This window comes from Perca flavescens, chromosome 8 (genome assembly GCF_004354835.1).
Source record: "Perca flavescens isolate YP-PL-M2 chromosome 8, PFLA_1.0, whole genome shotgun sequence".
NCBI lineage: Eukaryota > Metazoa > Chordata > Actinopteri > Perciformes > Percidae > Perca > Perca flavescens.
This window is the reverse complement of record NC_041338.1, coordinates 28,305,021-28,328,699: the sequence shown is the minus strand read 5'-3', so window position 1 is coordinate 28,328,699 and position 23,679 is coordinate 28,305,021. Positions and strand designations below refer to the sequence as shown.

At 39.5% G+C, this 23,679-nt stretch overlaps 1 protein-coding gene across 6 annotated transcripts; it reads left to right on the top strand.

Annotated features, from left to right (window-relative positions):
- The first annotated feature begins 3,204 nt into the window (after nucleotides 1-3,204).
- Nucleotides 3,205-23,470, top strand: hmg20a (high mobility group 20A). Of its 6 annotated transcripts, none has more exons than XM_028585422.1 (9): nucleotides 3,205-3,237; nucleotides 11,785-11,874; nucleotides 11,997-12,206; nucleotides 15,056-15,170; nucleotides 16,620-16,657; nucleotides 17,730-17,805; nucleotides 18,111-18,326; nucleotides 22,500-22,632; nucleotides 22,963-23,470. In XM_028585422.1, exons 1-9 carry the CDS (start codon nucleotides 3,220-3,222, stop codon nucleotides 22,964-22,966), a joined length of 900 nt encoding a protein of 299 aa, XP_028441223.1. In that variant the 5' UTR covers nucleotides 3,205-3,219; the 3' UTR covers nucleotides 22,967-23,470. The 6 variants fall into 6 exon arrangements, with proteins under 6 accessions (XP_028441223.1, XP_028441221.1, XP_028441222.1 ...); XM_028585420.1 differs by having other exon boundaries at nucleotides 15,056-15,188; XM_028585424.1 differs by lacking the exon at nucleotides 3,205-3,237 and adding an exon at nucleotides 8,699-8,780 and having other exon boundaries at nucleotides 15,056-15,188.
- The last annotated feature ends 209 nt before the right edge of the window (nucleotides 23,471-23,679 follow it).

Here is a 23,679-nt window from a genome sequence, read left to right as displayed (position 1 = left end):
GATTAGTCACACATTGCCACACCTTCCTCCACAGCGCTGCGAAGGACGGTCTGGCTAGTGCACACAGCATTCCAGGATGGGAAAAACCCATGTTCTGGTGTATTGGCATTTCATTAAACCAATCACAATCGTCTTGGTCGGCGCTAAGCGCCAGACGAAGCCACGGTGCCACTGCAAAATAGCCTCGGGAAGGAAGTTATTTGGTTGAACGTGTACATTCAAAAGGTGTTTTAGTCGTGCAACAGACATTGGACAGATGGTCTAGCTAGCTGTCTCAATTTATCCTGCAGCGATCTGAGGAGTAGTTAACCATAGTCCTTATAAATAAACCAGAGTTTAAAATTCCAACACAAAGAAAGCAGAAGGAAACAGACATCCGGCCGAAAAGAGGGACATCCGGCGGAATTTCCAGCGGCACCGGAGCAATCCCAGAAGTGGAACGTCGTGGATAGAGATAAACAAAAGGAGTAACAAACTCTCTCCAGCTTATACATATGTTTTTTATACTGTAAGACCCAGGGGTTACTTAGGGCCTGCAGAAAGTACTCAAGACTCATGTATGTGAGGAACTGCTGTTAATGTGTTCTACACTGAAGCAAAGCAAGGCAAGGTTTATTTTTATAGCACATTTCAACACAGAGGCCATTTACATAAAGCAGAGCAATATTTAAAAACACAATAAGAAGCCTATAATCAATTTAAATACAATAAAACTGTATTCAAATTATAATGCAGTAACAAGTTATAAGTTGCCTTTGTTATGACCTGGTTCGAGTGACCACAACATGTGGCCACAACATAATGCAGGATTTTACAAAAGATATATATATATATTAAAATATCCCCACATCATCACATACCCTTCACCATACCTAGAGATTGGCATGGGCATGGGGTACTTTCCATAAAATCATCTCTCAATGCAAATAAAACCAGCTATTAGGCTAACTGAAATAAAACCATGCCAAGGTGGAGGGTATGTGATGATGTGGGGCTTTTTTAATTCCAAAGGCCAAGGGAACTTTATCAGGATGCATAGTATCCTGGATCCATGAAATAACTGGCCTTTAAAAATAAAAATCTGCCTGCCTCTATGGGAATTTAACATAGGGGGTGTGCATACTTATGCCCCCTGTATTTGATGGAAGAACATGTATTTATTTACGATAGATTATTCATTCACAAAGAAAATTGGTGTCCTTAAAGGTTGGATTTTTTCCAATTTCTTTTTAATTAAGGCATTAAGATCAATTTCCAAAACATGTTTTTTTTTTTTATTCCTCTTTATAGTCAACTTTAGCATGGGTGTGTAAACTTATGCAAGCCACTGTGTGTGTATATAAATACATATATATATATATATATATATATATATATATATATATATATATATATAAATATATATATATGTATTTAAATTAATTAATCCAAATCAAGCCAAATTAAAAGGGTTAACTTATTGTAAGTAGGCCTACTTAAAGTATGAGGTGTGGATATCAGTAAAGTCAGCAGGCGGTGGTAAAAAGGGCAAGTGGTAAAAAAAGTGTGTATAAGTGAAGAAAATAACTAAAGCAACATCACGAAACCAAACGGGAGAGGAAAGTCCAACAGAGAGAGGGCTGCCAGCTGCATCCAGACTTAAATAACACCCTCAGGTGTTCCCAGTTGCTCTAACGATCACCTGCAGAGAGAGTACAGTCCAGTGAACCACACAGAAAACTCAACATGACACATCGTCATCACTCCCTTGATCCAATAAAGGTAACAGAAAGTGCAGGAGAGAACCGATCATAAACCAAACTAAGTCAAGTCAGTACACCGTGGTTACATTATGTTGTGCCTCTCTCCCGAAAGCAACTAACAAATTGAAAGAAACTGAATATAATACTATGGAATCAAATATTTTTACAAAAGAAACAATAAAACGTAAAGAAACAGAGAAATGGAACAATGAAACAGTATAACCATGGAAGAATTTTACAAACTTGAAAGATAACTGGTATATAGCATATCATATGTAAATGTAATAATAATGCTAATAATACTAATGTTCAGCCATTAAATCCATTGGTATTGTTGTAAACCAAGGTTCAATTGTTTCTACAATTCACCTGTCAATACAAGGGAATGTGGTTAGACCACGAGTGCTTTGTGTGTACAATTAGTGATGTTCTCCCGTTGTCAACGGAAACATATAATGAGCTGATGATATGCCCGTTGCTTCCAACAGCTGCTTTGTCTCTACAGCTGAACCGTAGCTTGCAACAAAACCAAGCTAATTTAATGGATGAACATGACTATTATAATAATATTATAAATGTTTATCAAATGGGTTTTTTTGTGTTGCTGAATATAGGTCACCAATTACACTCACAGCAGCTGACATCAGGTATTCAACTTTAAAACATTGGTTATTAACAGTGCTATGCTCTCAGTACATGAGCTAAATCACACTTGTGATCCACTGATTTACTAGTCTATATCCACCACATTCCACTTCCGGGATTGCTCCCTTGCCGCCGAAGATTCCTCCGCTTCTTCCGCTTTCTTTGTGTTGGAATTTTAAACTCCGGTGGATTTATGAGGACTATGGTTAACTACTCCTCAGATCCCTGCAGGGTAAATCTATGGAGTTATATTACTGTCATTAGTCAAGAGCGCATTATTTCAATTTGAGAGCATTTCTCACTGATATTACATTCAGATTTCTTGCTCTCACACCCAAATAGTCACTGCTCGCACTCAAAACCTTGCTCTCACACTCAAATATTCACTGCTCGTGCTTGGATTTGCTCTGCTTGTGCTCAAACTTTCTGTTTGGACTCAGATATGTTGTTGTTTGGACAGATTTCCTGCTCTCAGCTTTGAACCTTCTCCTCGCACTCAGGCTGATTCTGCTCGCTTGCAAAGTTTCTGCTCTCGGATTTCTCCTGCGCGCTTGGATTTTTTTGTGTTATAACCCTGCCAAAAGTCAACAACCAATAGAATGCCAGCTGTAGTGTTGACCAATGAAATGATCCCTGCCCCGTTGAGGGTGCGTTTGTTTTACTTTAGAACGTCTGTTGAGGGCGGCTGCTCTGTAACCAAGTTTATATATCCCCGCTTTATATTTAGCTTTATTAAAAGTATATGTCAACAATGTGCACAGAATGGTCGACGCACTTTCACCTGCACCCATCAGGAAACGGGAGAAAGCTTTGAAGAGGGACGTATGAAGTTATGTCCACAACTACGAGGGTGAGTAATAACATAACTTAAGCACCTAGCTACCTAGCTAGCATAATGGCGCTAGCATATAGCCTAGCTTGATGTCCATAAACAAATAGATTTTCCTTATTGTAGAAAATGTCAGTGATCAATGATTACCAAATTTCTCTCTCATATTGCTCCTCATAACCACTGAAAACTGTCAAAAAATCTAACCCAAAGTCAAATTATTATGGACGTTATGTGACTGATAACTGACTGATATCTGATTGATCATTGTTTAGGTACATTAAACCACGTTAAGCTTTTTCACGTTAAGCGTTAGAATGTCCCGGCTGCAGTTGAGGGAAACTGTAGCCTTCACATAATAAATATGGCTATTAAATAGAACATGAAATACATAAATGAGGCAATACATATATAGGCATTAGTCATTATAGTTGTGTGTATATATATATATATATATATATATATATATATATATATATATATATATATATGATATATACTGATATTTCTTAAATCATTGTAGTTTTTCAGAGCAATAAGATACAGATTATTAAAACCATGTTTATATTTGCAAAATTAAAACCCTGATCAAGGCAAATTGTTTTTTCATTTTCCATAACGTTTATAAAAAAAAACAGTACAATTAAATTAATCAGAGCTGACACTAGCTTTAATTTACCTTGTCAAAACAGTGAGTAATTCATAACAAATTGCACAATATTTGACACAAAACCTAAAAAGTGTATGGTTCATACTATGGTGAAGCAGTACACTTTGCCTGTAGGATTTACTGTAGCAGGAAAATTGATATTGGCAAACAGATGACCCAGGTTCAGGTGAGTTTGTGAGCAGGGTTATGAATAAAGATAAGTCTAGTGTTCATAAGAGGGATGATTCAGGTATTGCAACACAAATTAAGAATAATTCAATTAAATAGGAGGTATATACAACTAGTAGAAGATAAATTAACTACACAAGAGCAATTAAGGTAAATTTATGAGGTAGTGGCAAGCTAAAGTGACGTATAGTCAATAGCATGGAGTCAAGTCAACAGTGTACACCAGAATAATATATACTGTGATTAGGTAATGATACTGTTGTCTGTACTAATATAACAAAACAAAAAAATAATATAGTGTATGATGCAGTATGGAGAACAACCGAGTCCCATATGAACCCAAGAGACTTTTATTGCAGCTGTTTAATGATGTTCACTACAAACAAAACTTGCAGATGGTTGTAGTCTGTAGTCAGCCGTACAGTAGGTAGATCTGGACCAGATGGTTGTAGTCTGTAGTCAGCCATACAGTAGGTAGATCTGGACCAGATGGTTGTAGTCTGTAGTCAGCCGTACAGTAGGTAAATCTGGACCAGATGGTTGTAGTCTGTAGTCAGCCGTACAGTAGGTAAATCTGGACCAGATGGTTGTAGTCTGGTTACAGTAGGTAAATCTGGACCAGATGGTTGTAGTCTGTAGTCAGCCATACAGTAGGTAAATCTGGACCAGATGGTTGTAGTCTGTAGTCAGCCGTACAGTAGGTAGATCTGGACCAGATGGTTTTAGTCTGTAGTCAGCCATACAGTAGGTAGATCTGGACCAGATGGTTGTAGTCTGTAGTCAGCCGTACAGTAGGTAGATCTGGACCAGATGGTTGTGGTCTGTAGTCAGCCATACAGTATGTAGATCTGGACCAGATGGTTGTAGTCTGTAGCCAGTCATACAGTAGGTAGATCTGGAGTAGCAGGGTGAATTCTAGCTATCATGGGTTGGTGATATGACACACACAGATCAACAGGGGTCGAGCCCCTCAGCCCCACCTGGATGAAAAGAAAGTAAAACAAAATACTTGTTTTTTCAGTTCAGTTTGCTTTGTATTAATTAAACAAATAACTGCTATTTAAGGAGCAAATAAGAAACCATATAATTTCTAGATCTGTTTTTGTTATAGTGGTGAAATTGTACTTAATGTTACAACTTTTTAAACAGACTGATATGAATCCATCATTTTCAGACTAATGTTATATGAAGGAATGAAGACTAAATTCTGATGAACAACACAACAGTGATGCAAAAACTGACACAAACAATCCAGTTTCTGGTGTTTTCATTGGTCAACACTACAGCTGGCATTCTATTGGTTGTTGACTTTTGGCAGGGTTATAACACAAAAAAATCCAAGCGCGCAGGAGAAATCCGAGAGCAGAAACTTTGCAAGTGAGCAGAATCAGCCTGAGTGCGAGGAGAAGGTTCAAAGCTGAGAGCAGGAAATCTGTCCAAACAACAACATATCTGAGTCCAAGCAGAAAGTTTGAGCACAAGCAGAGCAAATCCAAGCACGAGCAGTGAATATTTGAGTGTGAGAGCACGGTTTTGAGTGTGAGCAGTGACTATTTGGGTGTGAGAGCAAGAAATCTGAACGTAATATCAGTGAGAAATGCTCTCAAATTGAAATAATGCGCTCTTGACTAATGACAGTAATATAACTCCATAAATATAACTCCATACAATCCAGACAGCTAGCTAGACCATCTGTCCAATCTGAGTTTTCTGTTGCATGACTAAAACAACCTTTGAACACCAAAACAAGTTCCTTCCCGAGGCTATTTTGCAGTGGCACCGTTGCTCCATCCAGTGCTTAGCACCATCCCTGACGATTGTGATTGGTTTAAAGAAATGCCAATAAACCACAGCACTTTTTTCTCCCGTCCCGGAATGTTGTGTGGGCTAGCCAGACCCTACTCCACTAACTTGACCATCTATTCGCACCCTCCTGACACATCATCACCCTTCGTGTCCTAAGGCAAAAAGAGGGCGTGATGCATGCAGTGGGGGTGTCACAATGTTGCCACTTTCCAGGCCACACAAACTGACTGGCAAGGACATATTTGCCAACCCACAGTGGGCCAGTGGCTGGAAACCTTTCCTCTGCACTAAACGTCTCAGGCTGGGAGCAGGTGATTGGATGTGACATGACAGGTGGATAACAGTATAGAGGACAGCTTGATGCTGTGCCCCGCAGGCCTGCTGGGATCTAAAGAGTCTCCAGTTCAGAGCTGATTGAACCTGGCTCGCCATTTCCCAAGCTTTGTTTGTTTGCTGTGACACCGCCCACAATGCAGTGACCACCTATGCTGAATGGTAAAAAATACAAAGTTAAAATCCCAGCCCGACATCCTACTGTTGGGAGTTGCACAGTTGGCCTGTATAATTTCTGTGTTCCAAGTCAGCCAATTAGTGACAAACATGATTCCACAGGCAAAGCTACCTCTTATTTATTCAAGACTGTTGGAGAGCTAGAATATGAGATGTCTGCTGGTAGAGATTACCATATTACTGGCAGATGTTTTTTTTTTTTTTCTGTTCCCCTCAACTGAAAATTAGCATAGCTAATTTGTGTATCTGTTGTTATTGTTGGTAAATTCCCATGGGAGAAAAAAAACAGCCTCATATACAATCTTGGAAAGAAACGGCTTTCTCGCAGCTTTCATTTCTGGGCATGTTGCATTGTGGTGAGATTTTTTATTATAAATAAATAAAACTGGTAAACAGTTAAACAGTGCAGCTTCAATTGAGTTTATGGCAGAATTGTTTTCAGCCATCTGAAACATCAATGCTAAATGTCAGGTTTTGGTGTGGGCCTTGTGGACTTGCTATTTTTGCACTGATGTTCAAGAGTCTTACAGGGAGAATTCCATTGTATAAAAGCAAAATATGTCAGTTTTTTTCCACTGACAGCAGCCTCTGAATGCAATACAGCCACAAGACATCTGACTAAGGGCTGTTTTTTTAACCCCTAACTATTATAACACTTTTACCTTTAGCACCTACATATACAATATAACCAACGATTGAATTATTTGAAAGGCTTTCTTGGAAATGTAGGACATCATAACCTCAAGGAGAAGCAGACAAAACAGGTTGCTGGAATGCTGATGTTTTTCTCCTTAAATCTCACTGACCAGTGGACAAACCATTACCAATCCATGCAGTGCAGCCAAACAAATGTTCTAATGCAGATTCAAAATTTGACAAAAGGTCTATAAAGTGATCCTTAAGACATTTTAATTAAATTTTTTGGGGGGCCTCTAGCTCCCCTGGTAGAGCGCACGGCGCACGCCCCATGTAGGCTCAGCCCTTGCCAACAGCCCAGGTTCAAATCCAAACCAAGATCCTTTGCTGCATGTCATCCCCCTCTGTCTCTCCCATTTCCAGTCTCTCTTCAGCTGTTCTAAATAAGGGGAAAAGCCCTAAAACAATATATCTTTAAATATATAGCATTTGATTAAATGGTGAGGCCATAAAAAACATCCAACTCTTGCACAAGCTGGTAGACTATATACTGTATGTGACACTATGAGAAATGGTGGAATATGAACTTTTCCAACTGTAAAGTACTTGGAGGGAAACAATAGAAAACTAATGTTAATGGGGCTTAATAATATAAATTGGGGGTTGAGCATCCTCAGACTTGGTAAATTGATACTGAGAGTTTTTTTTTTTGGAGTATTTCTGGGAAAACATTTCTTACCTCCCCAGCAATTGATTTGATGATCTACAAGATATGAAACATTTGAGAGCTAAATGTCTTGGTTTTGTTTCTGACTTTATTTTCTGAACTCTGGATGTACCCAACCCTCTGTGTGTAATGAGCCTGAGAATTGGGTTGGATTAACTCTGGGTAATTGCGATGAGATTGCAATCAAAGTTTCAATTAGACTGGTAACTCCCGCCTGGGTGTTGATTTGTGATCTGTTAATTTGGAATTAGAGTATTAGTCTTCTCGCTCTCTCTCATTTTCTATGTCTCAAATTAGGGGAGGTTTTCTGGATTGGGAGCTTATAAATAACAGTAATGTGTTACTGAATTCCTTGTTTGGACAGGTCATATACGCCCACAGAGTGGCGACTGCACTAATAGGGATGGTTTCCACAAGCAGTGTATTGTTCTCAAATTATTAAAATCATGTATCAATGTATGGCGGATGCTCAGTGCAATATGAGGATATAGTTGTTTGCAGAAGTTGATTGTACCCCAGGGATGCCAGCAATGTAAAATTGCCATTGGTGAGTTGTGTGTAAATGTGTGTGGCTCTGGCAGAGCTCAGACACTCACTAACAGTTACAGAGAGAGAAGGGTATACTTAAATAAAAGGGGATGGCAGTATTTCAAGTTGCAACTGCAACAGAGGTCTTAAGGAATGCCCTACAAACTACAAAAAGCTTGAGGGCTTTGCCAGCTCTGCTCCTAGGATCATTTTGCATAAGTAATCTACAAAATTCCAAATCAAATGAAAGATTTCCTCGTCTCATCATTTAATACTTACTGCACAAGCCTTGATATGCAGACAGCTTCCACATCTTATAAATAAAGCTTTAAATTTCCCATGGGAGTTAACTCTGGAATTAAATTTAAGAAATGTAATACGCAAAACCAACACGAGGGGGAAGCAACACCCTTAAAGACATTGGTCTATGTACACGAAGAAAACGGTGACCTATGAAAAGTCACAGAGTTACAATGTCTAGAGCAGTTTGCTGTAATTAAATCTGCCTTTTTTGTGTTGGTACGTTTGAAAAGGACATTATGTTGGATTAGCTTTTAATAATATTGCTGTTTTGGTGTGTACAGTTTTATAGGCTGAATCAAAAACTATCCAATTAACTTTATAGTCAACATATTTAATTTAGGATCTTATCTCTTATCAGATTTTTTGTGATTTCCTTGCTATTCTCATCCCTAACAATTGATTTTTAATTAAATCAAATACATACAATATCCAAACATACAGGCAGAAATAGGAGTATTTTTCAGGGCGAAGTATAACCATAGCTACATGCCTGTCTATGTGGTTTGGTTCTATGGAGTGGCTGCTGTATTGTTTTGATTAGGAAAATCATTTGGACAGGTAACGTTACCGCTACGGATTACGTGATCTAAGGTTAGTTTTCACTCGATGGTTTTACTAAATGGACATTACATATCTAATTGAATTAGCTATGTTTCAAATGGCATTTTGACGAGTTAGTGAAAGCTAAAGTAGAACGTTAGCTGCCCGTCGGCTAGCTAACAGCTGAGTGAGCTAGCTAGCCCAGCAGTAGCTAGCTAGCTAGCTACTAGCTAGCTAGCTACATCAGTCCAATATGCTAGACCATTGTTTCTGATAATGATAACTTCAATATGCCTTTGAATTTTAAAAATAACCTTAGTCGCCATTATTATCAGACATTAAACGGCCGTACAGCAATAGCTCGTATTGCTGAAGACAAGCACCACAGCTGTTAAAGTTGACATTAGCTAGCTAGTGTAAGTTAACATAACTGACGCTAATGGTGCTGTTTGCCAGCTGGTCACACGGTTTGCATGAATTTCATAAACATCGTAATGTTTATCAAATTAATGTCCACTCACTTGCCAATGTGACGATATTTGAAATATATCGACCACAGCATTTGCTTACATGAATGTGGCTTAATGTTAACATTAATCGTTAGCCGTCGCTTCCAGCACTGCTGACTGGGTGCAGTACAGAAACGCCGAGGGAATAGTGCAAACACAGTCCATCAGTAAACAAGGCAAGATATAATGATAAATATGTAAACTGTACCAAAAGAGGTAGTAGGAAAAGCAAGTGACAGTAAAAAACAGTTAACACAATAAAGACAAACCATAATAAGTAAACAGACTGAAAGGATTCATTACACAGTATTGCACAGATAAAATATTGATATTGCACAGACAAGTAAACCTTGATATGTCCAGTCTCTCTCTCAGTCTCTCTCTCTCTCTCTCTCTCTCTCTCTCTCTCTCTATATATATATATATATATATATATATATATATATATATATATATATATACACACACACACACACACACAATGTATGTATGTATATGTGTGTGTATTTATATAGGCACATAGTGTGATATTATATTTTTCTGTCCAGGTAAAATTCCATGCAATTTAACATCAAATTATGCATTGTGTGCTTTCACCCAGCAGAGGGCACTACGGCATAGTTTTTATTTCGTAGGGTTAGAAAGCAAAACACAGCAATCTTTATGGTCTTTGTTAGATTTTGAATTTGTTGTTCATAGCTAGGCCTCAGCACCATAAAGCCCTATCTGCAAGTAACGTTTTTTCTTAGGCTTGCTCAAATAAGCTTAAATTAAGCTTCCCAAAATAGGTGACACACGTGGGGTCCTCTTGTTTGGCAGTATGTTATGAAGGCATTTATAGGTGTCACTAGAAACCGGCTTTAGGTATAACAGAAGTGCTTGAAAGAAAACCCCTGCTGACTTCAACTGTTTGCTGAAGGGGGGGGATTTCCCCCACATGTGTTCTTCCAAAGAAGAGAATATCTTCTTCTGGTCTTTGGTGGTAGATCAACTAATTCCTCTGTGACTTTTCCCACAGTACTTAGTGGCAGGGGGCAGAAACCACATCCAGGATATAGAGGCTCGTTTCCCACGTAGTGATTTAGAAGAGGTGAAAGGTTAAACACAAGGAGGATGTTCTTATTTTCAGAACTCAACCTGGGCTGTTTGCCCACTAGTAGGCCTACTCTGAGTCAGCATGCTTTTTTTGGTGTTCAATTAGTCTTGTGCAAACATAAATTACCTATGTTTTTTTTTTAGAGTGGTTTGATAGTCAAATATATTGTAATTTCAAGCTAGGATAGACACTAGTAAACAGGGAACAGATTTCTTCTTTAGAGGGCCTTTCTCTTATCTCTAATTAAGAGGCAGTTCCACAACACTACTTCCTCATGTTGAAAATAGGCTAAATTAGCATCTGAGAAGTTGGGGTGCTGTGTTTTTTTTTTCCCCCTTCACATGCTCAATAATGATTAATGGCAGCAAGACATTTCTATTAGAGGAAATGTGGCTGGCCAAGAGGAGGTTGGGAGCCAACAACTGGGAGGAGTTTGGACGAAAAAGCAGAAAATGCGATAATGTTGCAGAAGGAACAGTCTGCTCTCTATTTCCTGGCTGGGCAGCATCCCTGGTGACAATGCTTCACGCCTCAGTCCAACCCTGTCTCCAAATGCATAACCCACCTTCATTGAGCATCAATGTGCATCCCCCTTTTTTTCATCTGGCTCCCCCAGATAGCACAAGCCTTACCTTAACTAATCTTTCCAGATCATATATTAATACCATGTAAGTTTGTAGCTAGAGCTGGGCAATATATCGATATTATATCGATATCGTAATATGAGACTAGATATTGTCTTGGATTTTGGATATTGTAATATGGCATAAGTGTACAGTAAAGTGATGTACTTTTCTGAACTTACCAGACTGTTGTAACTGTTCTATTATTTGCCTTTACCCACTTAGTCATTATATCCACATTACTGATGATTATCAAAAATCTCATTGTGTAAATATTTTGTGAAAGCACCAATAATCAACACTACAATATCGTTGCGGTATCGATATCAAGGTATTTGGTCAAAAATATAGTGATATTTGATTTTCTTCATATCGCCCAGCCCTATTTGTAGCTCCTACCGTACTTGTATGAGACGTTTCCTATTCTAACATCTCCCACTGTTTTCCTCCAGATCTCCCCTGTAGACATAGAAGTCATGGATGAGCAGACAGGCTCTCCAGGAGCCAATAACGACAACAGCAGCCAAAGAAATGGAGATGAGGTAAGAAGACAGAGACTTCGAATGAGATGTTTTTCAAACTCCCAAGAATGTCCTCCCAGTGTGTATCATGCGGGATTGCTACCTGATATTTCCAAACCTATCTGTTTTTGTTATCTTTGCAGAAGCCCCGACGTGGCAGCTGGACCAAGGGGAGGAAGAGGAAGAAGCCGATGAAGGACAGCAATGCCCCCAAGGCCCCCCTAACGGGCTACGTTCGCTTCATGAACGACAGACGAGAGCAGCTACGGGCAGAGCGTCCAGACGTGCCATTTCCAGAGATTACGAGGATGCTGGGCAACGAGTGGAGCAAGCTGCCGCCCGAGGAGAAGCAGGTCAGTGCAGAAGTCCCAGACAGGATTACACATTGAGCAATCGGCTGTGAGAAATAATGTGTCAAAGTTCAGCATTTCTTTCCTTTTTTCACTTTGTATGTTACTCTGTTTAAGATATGAAAAGCTTAAAAGCTAGTGCTTATAGTGCATAGTTTCTGTCACCCCCATGAGGAATTCTAAGTAATGACAACAAAACTGTCAGCACGTCCACATGATACAAGTCTTCCATGATTGTGCACCACCGCCCACCCCTCCTCCACGCAGTTGCTAGTAGCCAAGGGGGACATGGAGGATTAAAAAAACATGATGGACTCCCCAGAAGAGGTCATTTTCTTCACTTGAGTTTCTGCACGCAAAAGTTGCCGGACGACACAATCTTACAGAGCAATACAGAGAGAGCTTTGTGGAGCTGATAGTCTTAATTAGCTTTGTCGCAACTCATTTGGCAATGGCTTGAATGTAAGCGCACTTAATTAGAAGTTGCTTTGGATAGAAGCGTCCGCTAAATGACATGTCATGTAATCTAATTTAATGTAACGGACGTTCATTAATATCAAAAAGTTCCGCACTAAAGCTTTAACTTCTATAAAAGTGTTCATATAGATTAGAGCAACGATAGTGAATAACTATCCAGGTTTTGAGAAAGCAGTGGAAGAAAATAAACGGATCAGAGGCTGCAGCGGTCCGCAGCAATATCTGTTGGTTTTTTGATAAACAAGGTGGTGGATTTTTAATTGTCATCACTTTTGGCTTTCCATTGATTGCACCAACATTGATCCAGAGGTATGGACTGAAATCTTCATCTGCAACATGCCAACATTTAAGACTATCCCCAACTATATGTAACGCTCTCAAACCAGCAGAGACTTTCATAACCTCTTTCACCAGGCACAAAACGAGTGTAAGAACAAAAGCCTGTCGAGTCCATGGTGTCACTGTTTTGGAGCTGGCAAAAACTTGACTTATACATGACTATGTTTTGGTAGTTTGACATCCTTTTACAGATCATCTTGCATAGTTGATGGCATCTTGTATTGTGTCCCAGTTGTTTTTTTTTTGTAGCGATAGAACCATAATTTGTTTGTCATGTTCAGGCACATTTTCCGTATCAATTTGTTATTCCACTGCAAAGAGTGACACCCCTGTGCGTCAACCAGCAAAAACATGGATGGCCTTTTCAAAATTAGTCAGAACGTGGATCAGCAGAATGATAATCATTTTCCACTGCCCTTCAGTTTCATCAACAGCTCATAAATTAATCTGAATTAAATCATCTATATGTTATGACATTAAATTGTCTTTTAGAAACCTGTAATGAACTGTGTATCAGACATAATGCCAGCATCAATGCTTCACATGTCATTTAGTCTCGCTTCCCCAGACTACTCCACATAGCATTCGGGGATGGGAGGAAAACGTGCTCTGGTTTATTGACATTTCTTTAAACCAATCACAATCGTCTTGGGCAGGGCTAAGCACCGGTGCCGCTGCAAAATAGGCTCGGAAGGAACTTGTTTTGGTGGAACATGTGTACGTTTTAAAAGTTGTTTTAGTCATGCAACAGAAAACTCAGATTGGACAGATAGTCTAGCTAGTTGTCTGTATTTACTCTGCAGAGATCTGAGAAAAGGTTAACCATAGTCCTCATAAATCGACCGGAGTTTAAAATGCCAACACAAAGGAAGCCCAAGGCAACGGATATCCGGCCTAAATGAGGGAAATCCGGCGGATTTTCCGGCGGCAACGGGGCAGTCCCGGATAGTGAACGTCGTGGATATAGACTACATGTCATTTAACAAAATTGCTCAGCTTTGTCTGTTAGCCAAACACTTAAAGTGCTCATATTATGCTTTTTTGGCTTTTTCCCTTTCTTTAAAGTGCTCATATATCTTTTTTGTGCATGTTATAGGTTTACAAAGTGAAAAATCCCAAAGTCCACCCCAAAGGGACTTACCATCAGAAAACACTGTTCACAAACTGCTCCAAACAGCTCTATTGTAGTCCAGCCTTTACTTCTGTGACGAACGTGCGTCAATTTGTAACACACGTTATAATGCTCGCCTAGCTGCTAGCGTGGCACGCCCTCATACTCTGCTTCTGACTGGCTAGCAGTGCTTACCTAGCTACTGCGCATGTGCGACTCCCAACAAAGATGGAACAGAAGTGTGATGCCTCACTCTGTAGCTAAAACAGAGAGCTCAACACACAGGGTGAAAAGACGAGCGAGCTGCAGCAATGTGCAGTACAACAATAAAAAAATGGTCTTTTTTTAAAAATTAAACCATGTAAACCTATTCTGGTACATCCTCTAAATTCAATTATGAACCTGAAAATGAGCATACTATGAGCACTTCAATGCATAGCTGTGTTTATTTAAAGTTAGAACTAGCAGTTTTTCTTGAGAAGATTAGAGAAATCTGGACATGTTTTGTTTTTAAATCCAAAGGTGAGATAGAGCCCGGAGAGCTATGCTGCTGATTTGTATCATGTTGTTGAACCACGGGTTCAAAGCCGAGTCAGATATGCCAGTATCCTGGGACAGGGTCTTTGCATGAAGATGGTTTTATTAGTGTTTTCCTCTAATTCCCAAACTAATGATATCACGTTTTCTTAGTTACAAGTGTTGAGTGAATGTAGATTATTAATATTGGAAATGACTTATTTTTGTCTTTTTGAAAGGAACTAATCCTGATTAGAAAAATGATCACTCCCACTCATTGTGCCATCTCACCCACAATCCTCCTTCATTCTGTTTCACCAAATCTAATTTTCCTCTTTTTTTTTTTTTTTTTTTTTTTTTTTGGCTGAGCCCTCCCAGCTCTTCTCACCTTTCTTTCTTCTCTTTGCAGCGATACTTGGATGAGGCGGAGCGAGATAAGGAGCGTTACATGCGGGAGCTGGAGAAGTACCAGAAGACAGAGGCTTACAAACATTTCACCAGGAAGGTTCAGGAGAAGCAGAAAGGCAAGCGGCACAGGGGAGGTGAGATCTGGTTAGAAAAGCTGCAGGATCACAAGTTGGCATCAGCCACTAAAACTAGGTGTTCTGGCAGTTAGCCCACCATCATTCTGAGGCAATACTGTTTAAGAAGTAGCTGGCAAGTCAAATACTACGTATGTCTGCTGACATTTGGATGAACCAGGTATTATGTTTGGTGGACAAGTCCTGTCAGATTGACTAACATGAACATGCATCTTAAGGCATTCATTACAGAATAAATGTATAGGAATGGAATTTTAAATCTCTTGACTGGCTTAAAATATTTGGTTTTGACCACAAAGATGCCCATGAACAAGGCACCAAACCACTACATGATCTAGTGGAGTTGCTTTGTGGCTTAAAGTGCTCATATTAAGCTAATTTTCAGGTTCATAATTGTATTTAGAGGTTGTACCAGAATAGGTTTTCATGGTTTAATTTTCAAAAAACACCATATTTTTGTTGTACTATACATTGCTGCAGCTCCTCTTTTCACCCTGTGTGTTGAGCTCTCTGTTTTAGCTACGGAGTGAGACATCTCACTTCTGTTCCATCTTTGTTGGGAGTCGCACATGGGCATTAGTTAGGTAAGGACTACTAGCCAGTCAGAAGCAGAGTATGAGGGCGTGCTACGCTAGCAGCTAGGCGCGCATAACGTGTGTTACAAAGTGGCGCACGTTTTTCACGGAAGTAAAGGCTGGACTACAATAGTGCTGTTAGGAGCAGTTTGTGAACAGTGTTTTCTGTTGGACTTTGGGCTTTTTCACTTTGTAAACCTATAACGTGCACAAAAAAGATATATAACACAATAAAGGAAAGGGAAAAAGCCAAAAAGCATAATATGAGCACTTTAATGTAGAATATGTGGGTTTTGTTGGGAAACTCCTTTAAATGCTTATGTGTTAATGGGATGTTAGTGTACATAAAGAAATATGGCTGACAAGGCTAGGAAATAATTTCCCACCCTAAACACTTTTGCTATATTTTAATACATATTTGAATACAGTATATTCCGTTATTTGGTGTTGGAACTCACAACTTACTATTTGCTTTGCCCAGTCAATAGAAATGTGGCAAGGAAAAGAGATACATTTCGAGTTTTTAGTAGTCAAGGTTATGAGTTAATAGTTTAGCAGCTCGAGGCCAAGGAGCCGTTACTGTGCTCTCACAACACATGGTCTACATTATCTCTTCCTATTTTGCAACTGTGGATAATTCTCATTTTGAATATAAAAAATGTTGATGACATAAACAGCTCTGTCTCTGAAGTAAGCCTCTGCCTCATTTCAGTGGATTCACAATAAAGAGTGCACAGATGGGAATTTCTTTTTTGATTACATTAATTCATTCTATTAGTTCACCATGTAGTAAAGGCAGGCTGTGCTGTGCGAAGGAAACATGAATCATCTGCTGTGCTCTTTCTTTCCTTACCAGATGTTGGGCACCAGGTAGCCAACGAGGCTCTTCACGAGGTCAGTAACTCTTTCCTGCCCTATTCCACTCGCAGTCACTTTCCTTAAGAAATAAATATCATATTGATTTAAGTTAAAAAGTCCTCTTCTAACTATCGAAACACAGTTGCATTTACTCCACAGTCCTTTCCAGGCAAGGAAAGCACAAAATCGTTCACACAGATTCACATGGTTGGAGCAGGTATATAGCAACGCATACTGAACAAATTAGATTAGTTCAAATGGTAATGTTCTCAAAATATCTGTAAAAATGCTTTTAAATCAACATGAATTGCAATGGTTGGTTTTGACTTTACAACAGAATGTCTCCAAAACCCAGCAAGTGAACCTGTGCTTTTGCCCAGAAATGTCACTAGTTTAATTCATTGTGAGTTTATGTAATCACGGTTAGAGTCTGTTTTTGCTATTTTCTCACCAAGGAAGTGAAACCTGTTGTGTTTGCCCTCCTCTTGCTCTACCCATTAAGTGCTTATTGTTGCATCACTGAAGCTGGGTTAATCCGCTTTGGTGCTCCGTTTGTGTTCGTGATCCAAACACTTGGCTTCGACTAAGTGTGTAATTCATTTTTATTGAGTTCTGGATGTAATTAAGAGGTTTCCTTTGTGAGTCGTATAGCATGCTCCTGAATGGTTATGGTCAAGGTGACTATATTGCATTCAGCATTCCTGTGGGAATAGCAGTGTTTCCCCTCTAGATTTCAAAGGACATGAGATTGAGCATACATTTAATTATGTTAAGAAATGAGGAAGGATGATGCATTTTTTTTCAGAGGAAGGAGTAAACAAGTGAAACCTGCACTTTATCTTGTGCTGCTATCGTGAAATACATTTTTATTGCAAACCATTTCAGGGCCTTTGATATCTTGGCAGCCCTCTTGATGAAATTATTCCTTCCTTCCTCACTTCTTAAACCGTATCACTGTATTTCTCATGTGGCCAGGTATGAAATGAATTACCCAGGCACCTACAGCCCAGCTAGATAAATGACAAGCTCTCGCTGGCAGTCTGTGCAGCCGAATGTTTTCACTGTTCAGCTCATCTCCTTCCCTCTCACTGTCTCTGGCTATCAACAGAAGGATGCAGAAGGCAAGGACAGAACTGTTTTTGACATACCAATCTTCACAGAGGAGTTTCTCAACCACAGCAAAGGTAAAGAGCTTGAACACAGCCAGTTGTCTTGCTGAGAAATACTTTGTAGCTGGTGCGCTGGGACTTTTTTTTTTTTTTTTAAACCTCCATTTGTCTAAGTGTTTTAAAGACATTCCTCCGCTACCTCAAGAGAACTTTTTTTTTTTTTTTTTTTTTTTTTTTTTTTTTTTATAGTGCTCCATCGTCCGAGAATAGTTCCACAGTACACCAAACTCTGGATGCCCTAAACATTAAAAGAACACACCTCTCTGGGCAAATAAAAAATGAATGATGGCACCGACTGCTGTATCTTGTATCCTCAACAGCACGTGAAGCTGAGATGCGGCAGCTGCGTAAGACCAACATGGAGTATGAGGAGCGTAACGCAGCGCTGCAGAAACACGTGGAGAGCATGCGCGGGGCAGTAGAGAGGCTGGAAGGCGATGTGATGCAAGAGAGGGGACGCAACGGCCTCCTCCACCAACACCTGGAGACCCTGCGCCAGGCGCTCACCTCCAGCTTCTCCTCCGTACCTTTGCCAGGTGAGAACCAGTACCACTTTATTCAATGGTAAACCCAGTACCAATCATGCAGCAACAACAAAAGTCTGAGTCTTACAATGTTTTCAGCAGTTTTCACCTGTTGAGATAGGAGTCATGATTATTCCACTTGCATCCATTTTAAAGGTCCCATGACATGGTGCTCTTTGGATGCTTTTATATAGACCTTAGTGGTCCCCTAATACTGTATCTGAAGTCTCTTTCCCAAAATTTAGCCTTGGTGCAGAATTACAGCCACTAGAGCCAGTCCCACAATGAGCTTTCCTTAATATGTGCCATTTCTGTGTCTGTAACTATTGAGGAGGACCTCATAAGGAGCAAGATTCCAGATCGGCCCATCTGAGCTTTTATTTTCTCAAAGGCAGACAGGGCTCCAGACTAACTTTTTGCCTTGGTTGCACTGGTGCGCCTAACTTTGTTATTTAGGTGCACCAGCACAAAATGTAGGTGCACCCAAATTTTTCCTCGCATCGCCGTTAACGCTGAGTGGCGATACACGATATATAGCTCTGTATTTTTTTACAAAGTGGGCTAAATGTTCAGTTTTAAGTCAAAGCCACTTTTCACAAGCTCTTTTACTAAAACTGATTGTGATTAAAATAAAATGCAAAGACAGGGTTTCCTTTACCAGTTTAAAAATATACAGCTGCAACACATGTAAATGAAAGTTATCTGAAATAAATAGCCTAGGAGATATATATATATATATATATATATCTGAGAAAGCTCCTTCACTTCTTTTCAACAACAATAACAGACTGATTAAAAGAGAAAGAGGACGCCCGGATAGCTCAGTTGGTAAATATAAAGGTTCAACTCCGACCTGCGGCCCTTTCCTACATGTCATTCCCCCCTTCTGTCTCTCTCTCCCCTTTCATGTCTTCAGCTTTCCTATCAAAATAAAGGCCGAAATCTTAAAAAAAAAAAAAAAAAAAAAAAAACGAAAGACGGGGAGTGCGATGGACTGAAGCATATGCTACTCAGAGAGTGACGGCTGACTCATTAGCGGCGTTACACCCGTCTTGTGTAGGCTATGAAATGTCTGTATCGTCACTGCGCTGCATTTTTATGAACTATGATCCAGCAGGCTCCGTCTTTTACTTTTAGTTGTTGCTATTACTCAACGAACTGAAGTTAGTTGCATTTAATAACTTCTAATGTGTTTTTCGCCGTGGTGGCCGCAGTAACAGAGAGTTACCAGCAGAAACACTGGTACCAATACAGGTTTCCCTCTCGTACAACATACAGCTGTGTTAAGAACAATTAAAACTGTAGACAAATGTCAGTAGTTTGGACCGGCGGCGCTGTGTCTCTCCATGTTGCAGGGGAACTGTGAGTGAATGGGGCCGGGGCTGCGCGGAGGAGAGATCCAAACACAAGCACGGCTTTACAGAAGGAATGGGTCATGTAACGCAACATTAAACCATATCCATATAAACGACATCGCTTAGTTCGTGGAGAGGCAGCGGATGCGAGGACGTTAGGTGCACCAGTTCGACCTAGAAAAAAAATCGTAGTCGCACCCTTACAAATTTTTGGTCGCACTCTAGAACCCTGGCAGAGCAGGATACCCAGGGCTCGGTTTACACCTATCGCCATTTCTAGCCACTGGGGGACCATAGGCAGGCTGGGGGAACGCATATTAATGTTAAATAACCTCAGAAAGTGCAATTTTCATGCCATGGGACCTTTAACTACTGGAAATTCTTGAGAATTATCTTGTTTTATTGATTTTTTTCAATTAAAAGAAGCTAAGTGTTTTTGCAGCATCCGAAGTTTGTCAAATATTTGCTGATGAGTTCTTGCCACAGTGTAGAGTTTTTAGTTTTGGTAATCGAAAATGAATGAAATAAATGAAATGTACTCCTTTTTTAAACCAACATTCTGCTGTGTGTGGGAAAATAAAATTGCGTTGCTTTTATTTCTGAAAGTGCAATGCAGCTCTTGGGCTTGCTGTTATTGATCAATGTCCTTTGAACTCCAATGCCTCTCCAGGACAGATACATATTTAAACTGATTGTACAGCAGGACCACTCACCGTTCTTTTAGGGACTGGCCATGTTCAGTCGGTCTGTCTCTCCTTAATTTGAACCTGTTCTTTATTTACATTTCAGGAACTTTGTTCACAAGTTTAATGCTGATATATGCTGGATATTTATGCGATGAAATTGTGGGAACTTGCAAAAATTGCGGTTTGATGAAAAAGAGAAAAGGGATTCCCCCAACACCCTGCTTTTCGATGATGTTCACGTCGCGTAATTACGCCACTTCATAACGTTCCCATGGCAACAGGGGAAAATGGCTACTCTTGTGTGAAGTAAACGCAACATTTTTCAACTTTCTGCTAAGATTTATGTGACTTTTTTGCAACAAAAATGCAGGGATTATGAAATCATGCAAGTCCCGCATATTTTGTGCGGAAATCAGCAATTTATGCGGCGAAAGTGCGCCGTATTTGAAAAAATGCGGCCCTGCATAAATATGCAGACTTTGGCTGATTTTGCATTGAATTATGCGATCGCATAATCGCGTTTTTCTGGAGGGACTGATATTCTGGTTGGTGTGGTCATCTAGTGATTTCTGCCTCCGGTGTTCAGTAGTCACCCCTGCCACCGCCTAGTTGATGTCCAAACCTAAAATGTCCATAATTTTATACACAAAGGCTGATCTTAATTTTTTTTTTATGTGGGCAGGAATTAGTAATAGGGCTGCACAATGAATTGCATATTTATCGAAATTTCAATATGCACTAGTGCAATATCCAAATCGCAGGGGGCACAATAATTGTTAAGGACAAAATATGTGTCAACAAATCCTATCCTACAGATAAAAATCTTTGTTATACAGATCCTCACAAAAATCACACTATAATAATCTTTTTTTTTTTAAACATGATCATTCCCTCCAAAATCCCTTCCCGCAATTGCAGTCTGTTTTCCTCATATCGTGCAGCCCTAATTAGAAATAAATGACACTTCACAACATGTAAACATAATTTGTTAAAAATTAAAGGCAAGCTATCTGTTGAAACCTAATATCGTTGTCGTTTTGTTAGCTGCCAAATGTGTCACACAAATGGGGGTACCATTTGTGTGACATATTTGGCAGCTAACAAAATGTAACCTTTTCAAAAGTTTGTGTCATCCTATGAACATCTTTCACCTTCAGAACAACCACAAGTATTTAAAGACATTTGTAAGTACTGACTGCCTGGAAGATCATTGGTGTTAAAGAGCACTTCTCCATGCAAAGTATTTATGAACAAGCAAATAGAATTGTTAGCGACACGTCTCACGTTCTGTACGCAGAATGTGAGCTGCTGCCTTCCGGTAGGAGGTTTAGAGTTCCTCACTCCAGACTTAACCGTTTCAAAAGCTCATTTATTCCAGTGTCTATTAACCTCCCAAATAGCCGCCAGTCAAAGGCAGAACAGGCCTGCACGACGATGGAGATTTGTAATTGTTGTACTTGTGATCTCTCTTTTTATTACAGTGTTTCCTCAATGTTGATTTGAGCGTGGCGGCCCCCCACGGCAACATTTCTGCCCCCCACGGTATCAGAAATAGGGCTGCGTTGTTAGAGTGCATGTCGGAGAACTTCTGTATTTTAGGTGCATTATTTACATGCTGAAGTAGTCACACTGCATTAAGATAATGTACTTAATAGTGGGTTTATTATTTGCTACAGAATGCTTAGCCTATATGTCACGATCAAAGTTGGCCTATATAGTAACTCAAAAATACAGTTCAAACTGAAAATATGCCTCATTGTGTGTGTGAATAGAGGTGAATAAATATATTTGTTTGTGTTGCAGCGCAGGGAGGGGGGAGGGGGGTCTTCGGCCCTGCCCCCACTGCTAAAAAAAAATCCTAAAGGAAACACTGTATTAATTTATTTTATGTATTCAATTATTTTATTTATTTATTTTTGAGTAATGTTTAACTAATGCATTGCATGACACCATGTTGGGTTTTATACACCATCAGGACCATACAGTAGTACGGTCTGTTGTGTGGTATTGTACAGTGTCTGTTGTTTGTACATGCTGTCTGTGTTTGTTTGTTTGTTTTTTATCATGGCTGCAGCATGGGTTAAGTGACAATAAAGTCGATCTTGAATCTTGATCTTGACATCACATGCTTGTTTGTCCTACAGCTAGTGGAGAGACGCCCACTCTTGACAGCATTGACTCGTACATGAAGAAGCTCCACAGCATCATAGTCAGCAACCCCCAGGAACATGAGAATCTCATCAACACTGTGAGAGACGTGGTCAACCGTTTGGACAGGTAACCGCTGCTTTGTTTGGGTGGAGGGTAATGTGCCGCTTGTAGAATTTAGAGTCGCAGCTGGTGACTTTACATTATCGATTCATCTAATGACTTATTTCGCTTTTTGATTCATTGTCTTGTCAATAAAATCTTACGCCTAATTGGAGGCCTTAACATTCCTTTCTCGGTCTGACCAACATAAATCAATTAGTCTCATTAGCCAGACAGTTTTGTCTCAAGGTCCATTCATTAGGTGTTTTTAATTGTTTTTTTTTTTTAGTTGTTTGTTTTTGCTTCAGCTGTGAATGAATAACTAGCGTGTCTTTTGCTGTCATGCTTATGCCCCAGATAATTGGACCAAGTCCCACTGATTTGATGGATTGAGATTCACAGTGGCGTTCAGTAGAGGCTGCTCCTTGATGGGGAATCTTCCGGATGAAAACCTCTTTTATTACTCTGCTATTGTAATGTAGGTGAAGGTTGTAGCGTCTCATATTTATTTATAATTGTTTAAATAACTCTCTTTTTTTTATAAACTGTTCACACTTTAATATAGCCATAGTTTTGTTTTTATAAAATAATGGTAGGACATGAAACCGTTTCATGTCACTCGTTGCTCCTGTTGTGTCTTCACTGTCCATTTACAGCAAATGCTTCCACAGCAATATCTAAAGCATTATACAAAATGTTCTGATCAAAGAAAAATGTATCCGTAGGTTTGTGTTTCCATATCCAAGAAAACCTGTTGAGCAGACTTTCCTTTTTCCTAACTCTGTTGAAGAAAAACGTGCCATTTTTTTTTTTTCTTTTTCTGTGTGAAAAAGTGTTTGTGTTTTCAATAAACGTATTTACATCATTTGAGCGGTCTGTTTGTTTGGAAAGGTTCATAGCATGCTGGGAATATGTTTGCACTGAAATGAAAAGCAAAATGGATACACTAGGTACCATTGCCAATAGATGTGCGGTTTCATCTTATTCCCTCAAAGTTGCTGTACTTTATATAACCGCCACTGTTACAAAAATATCTCTCTTTGATGGCGTCTAAAATTTTCAATTTAAACATTA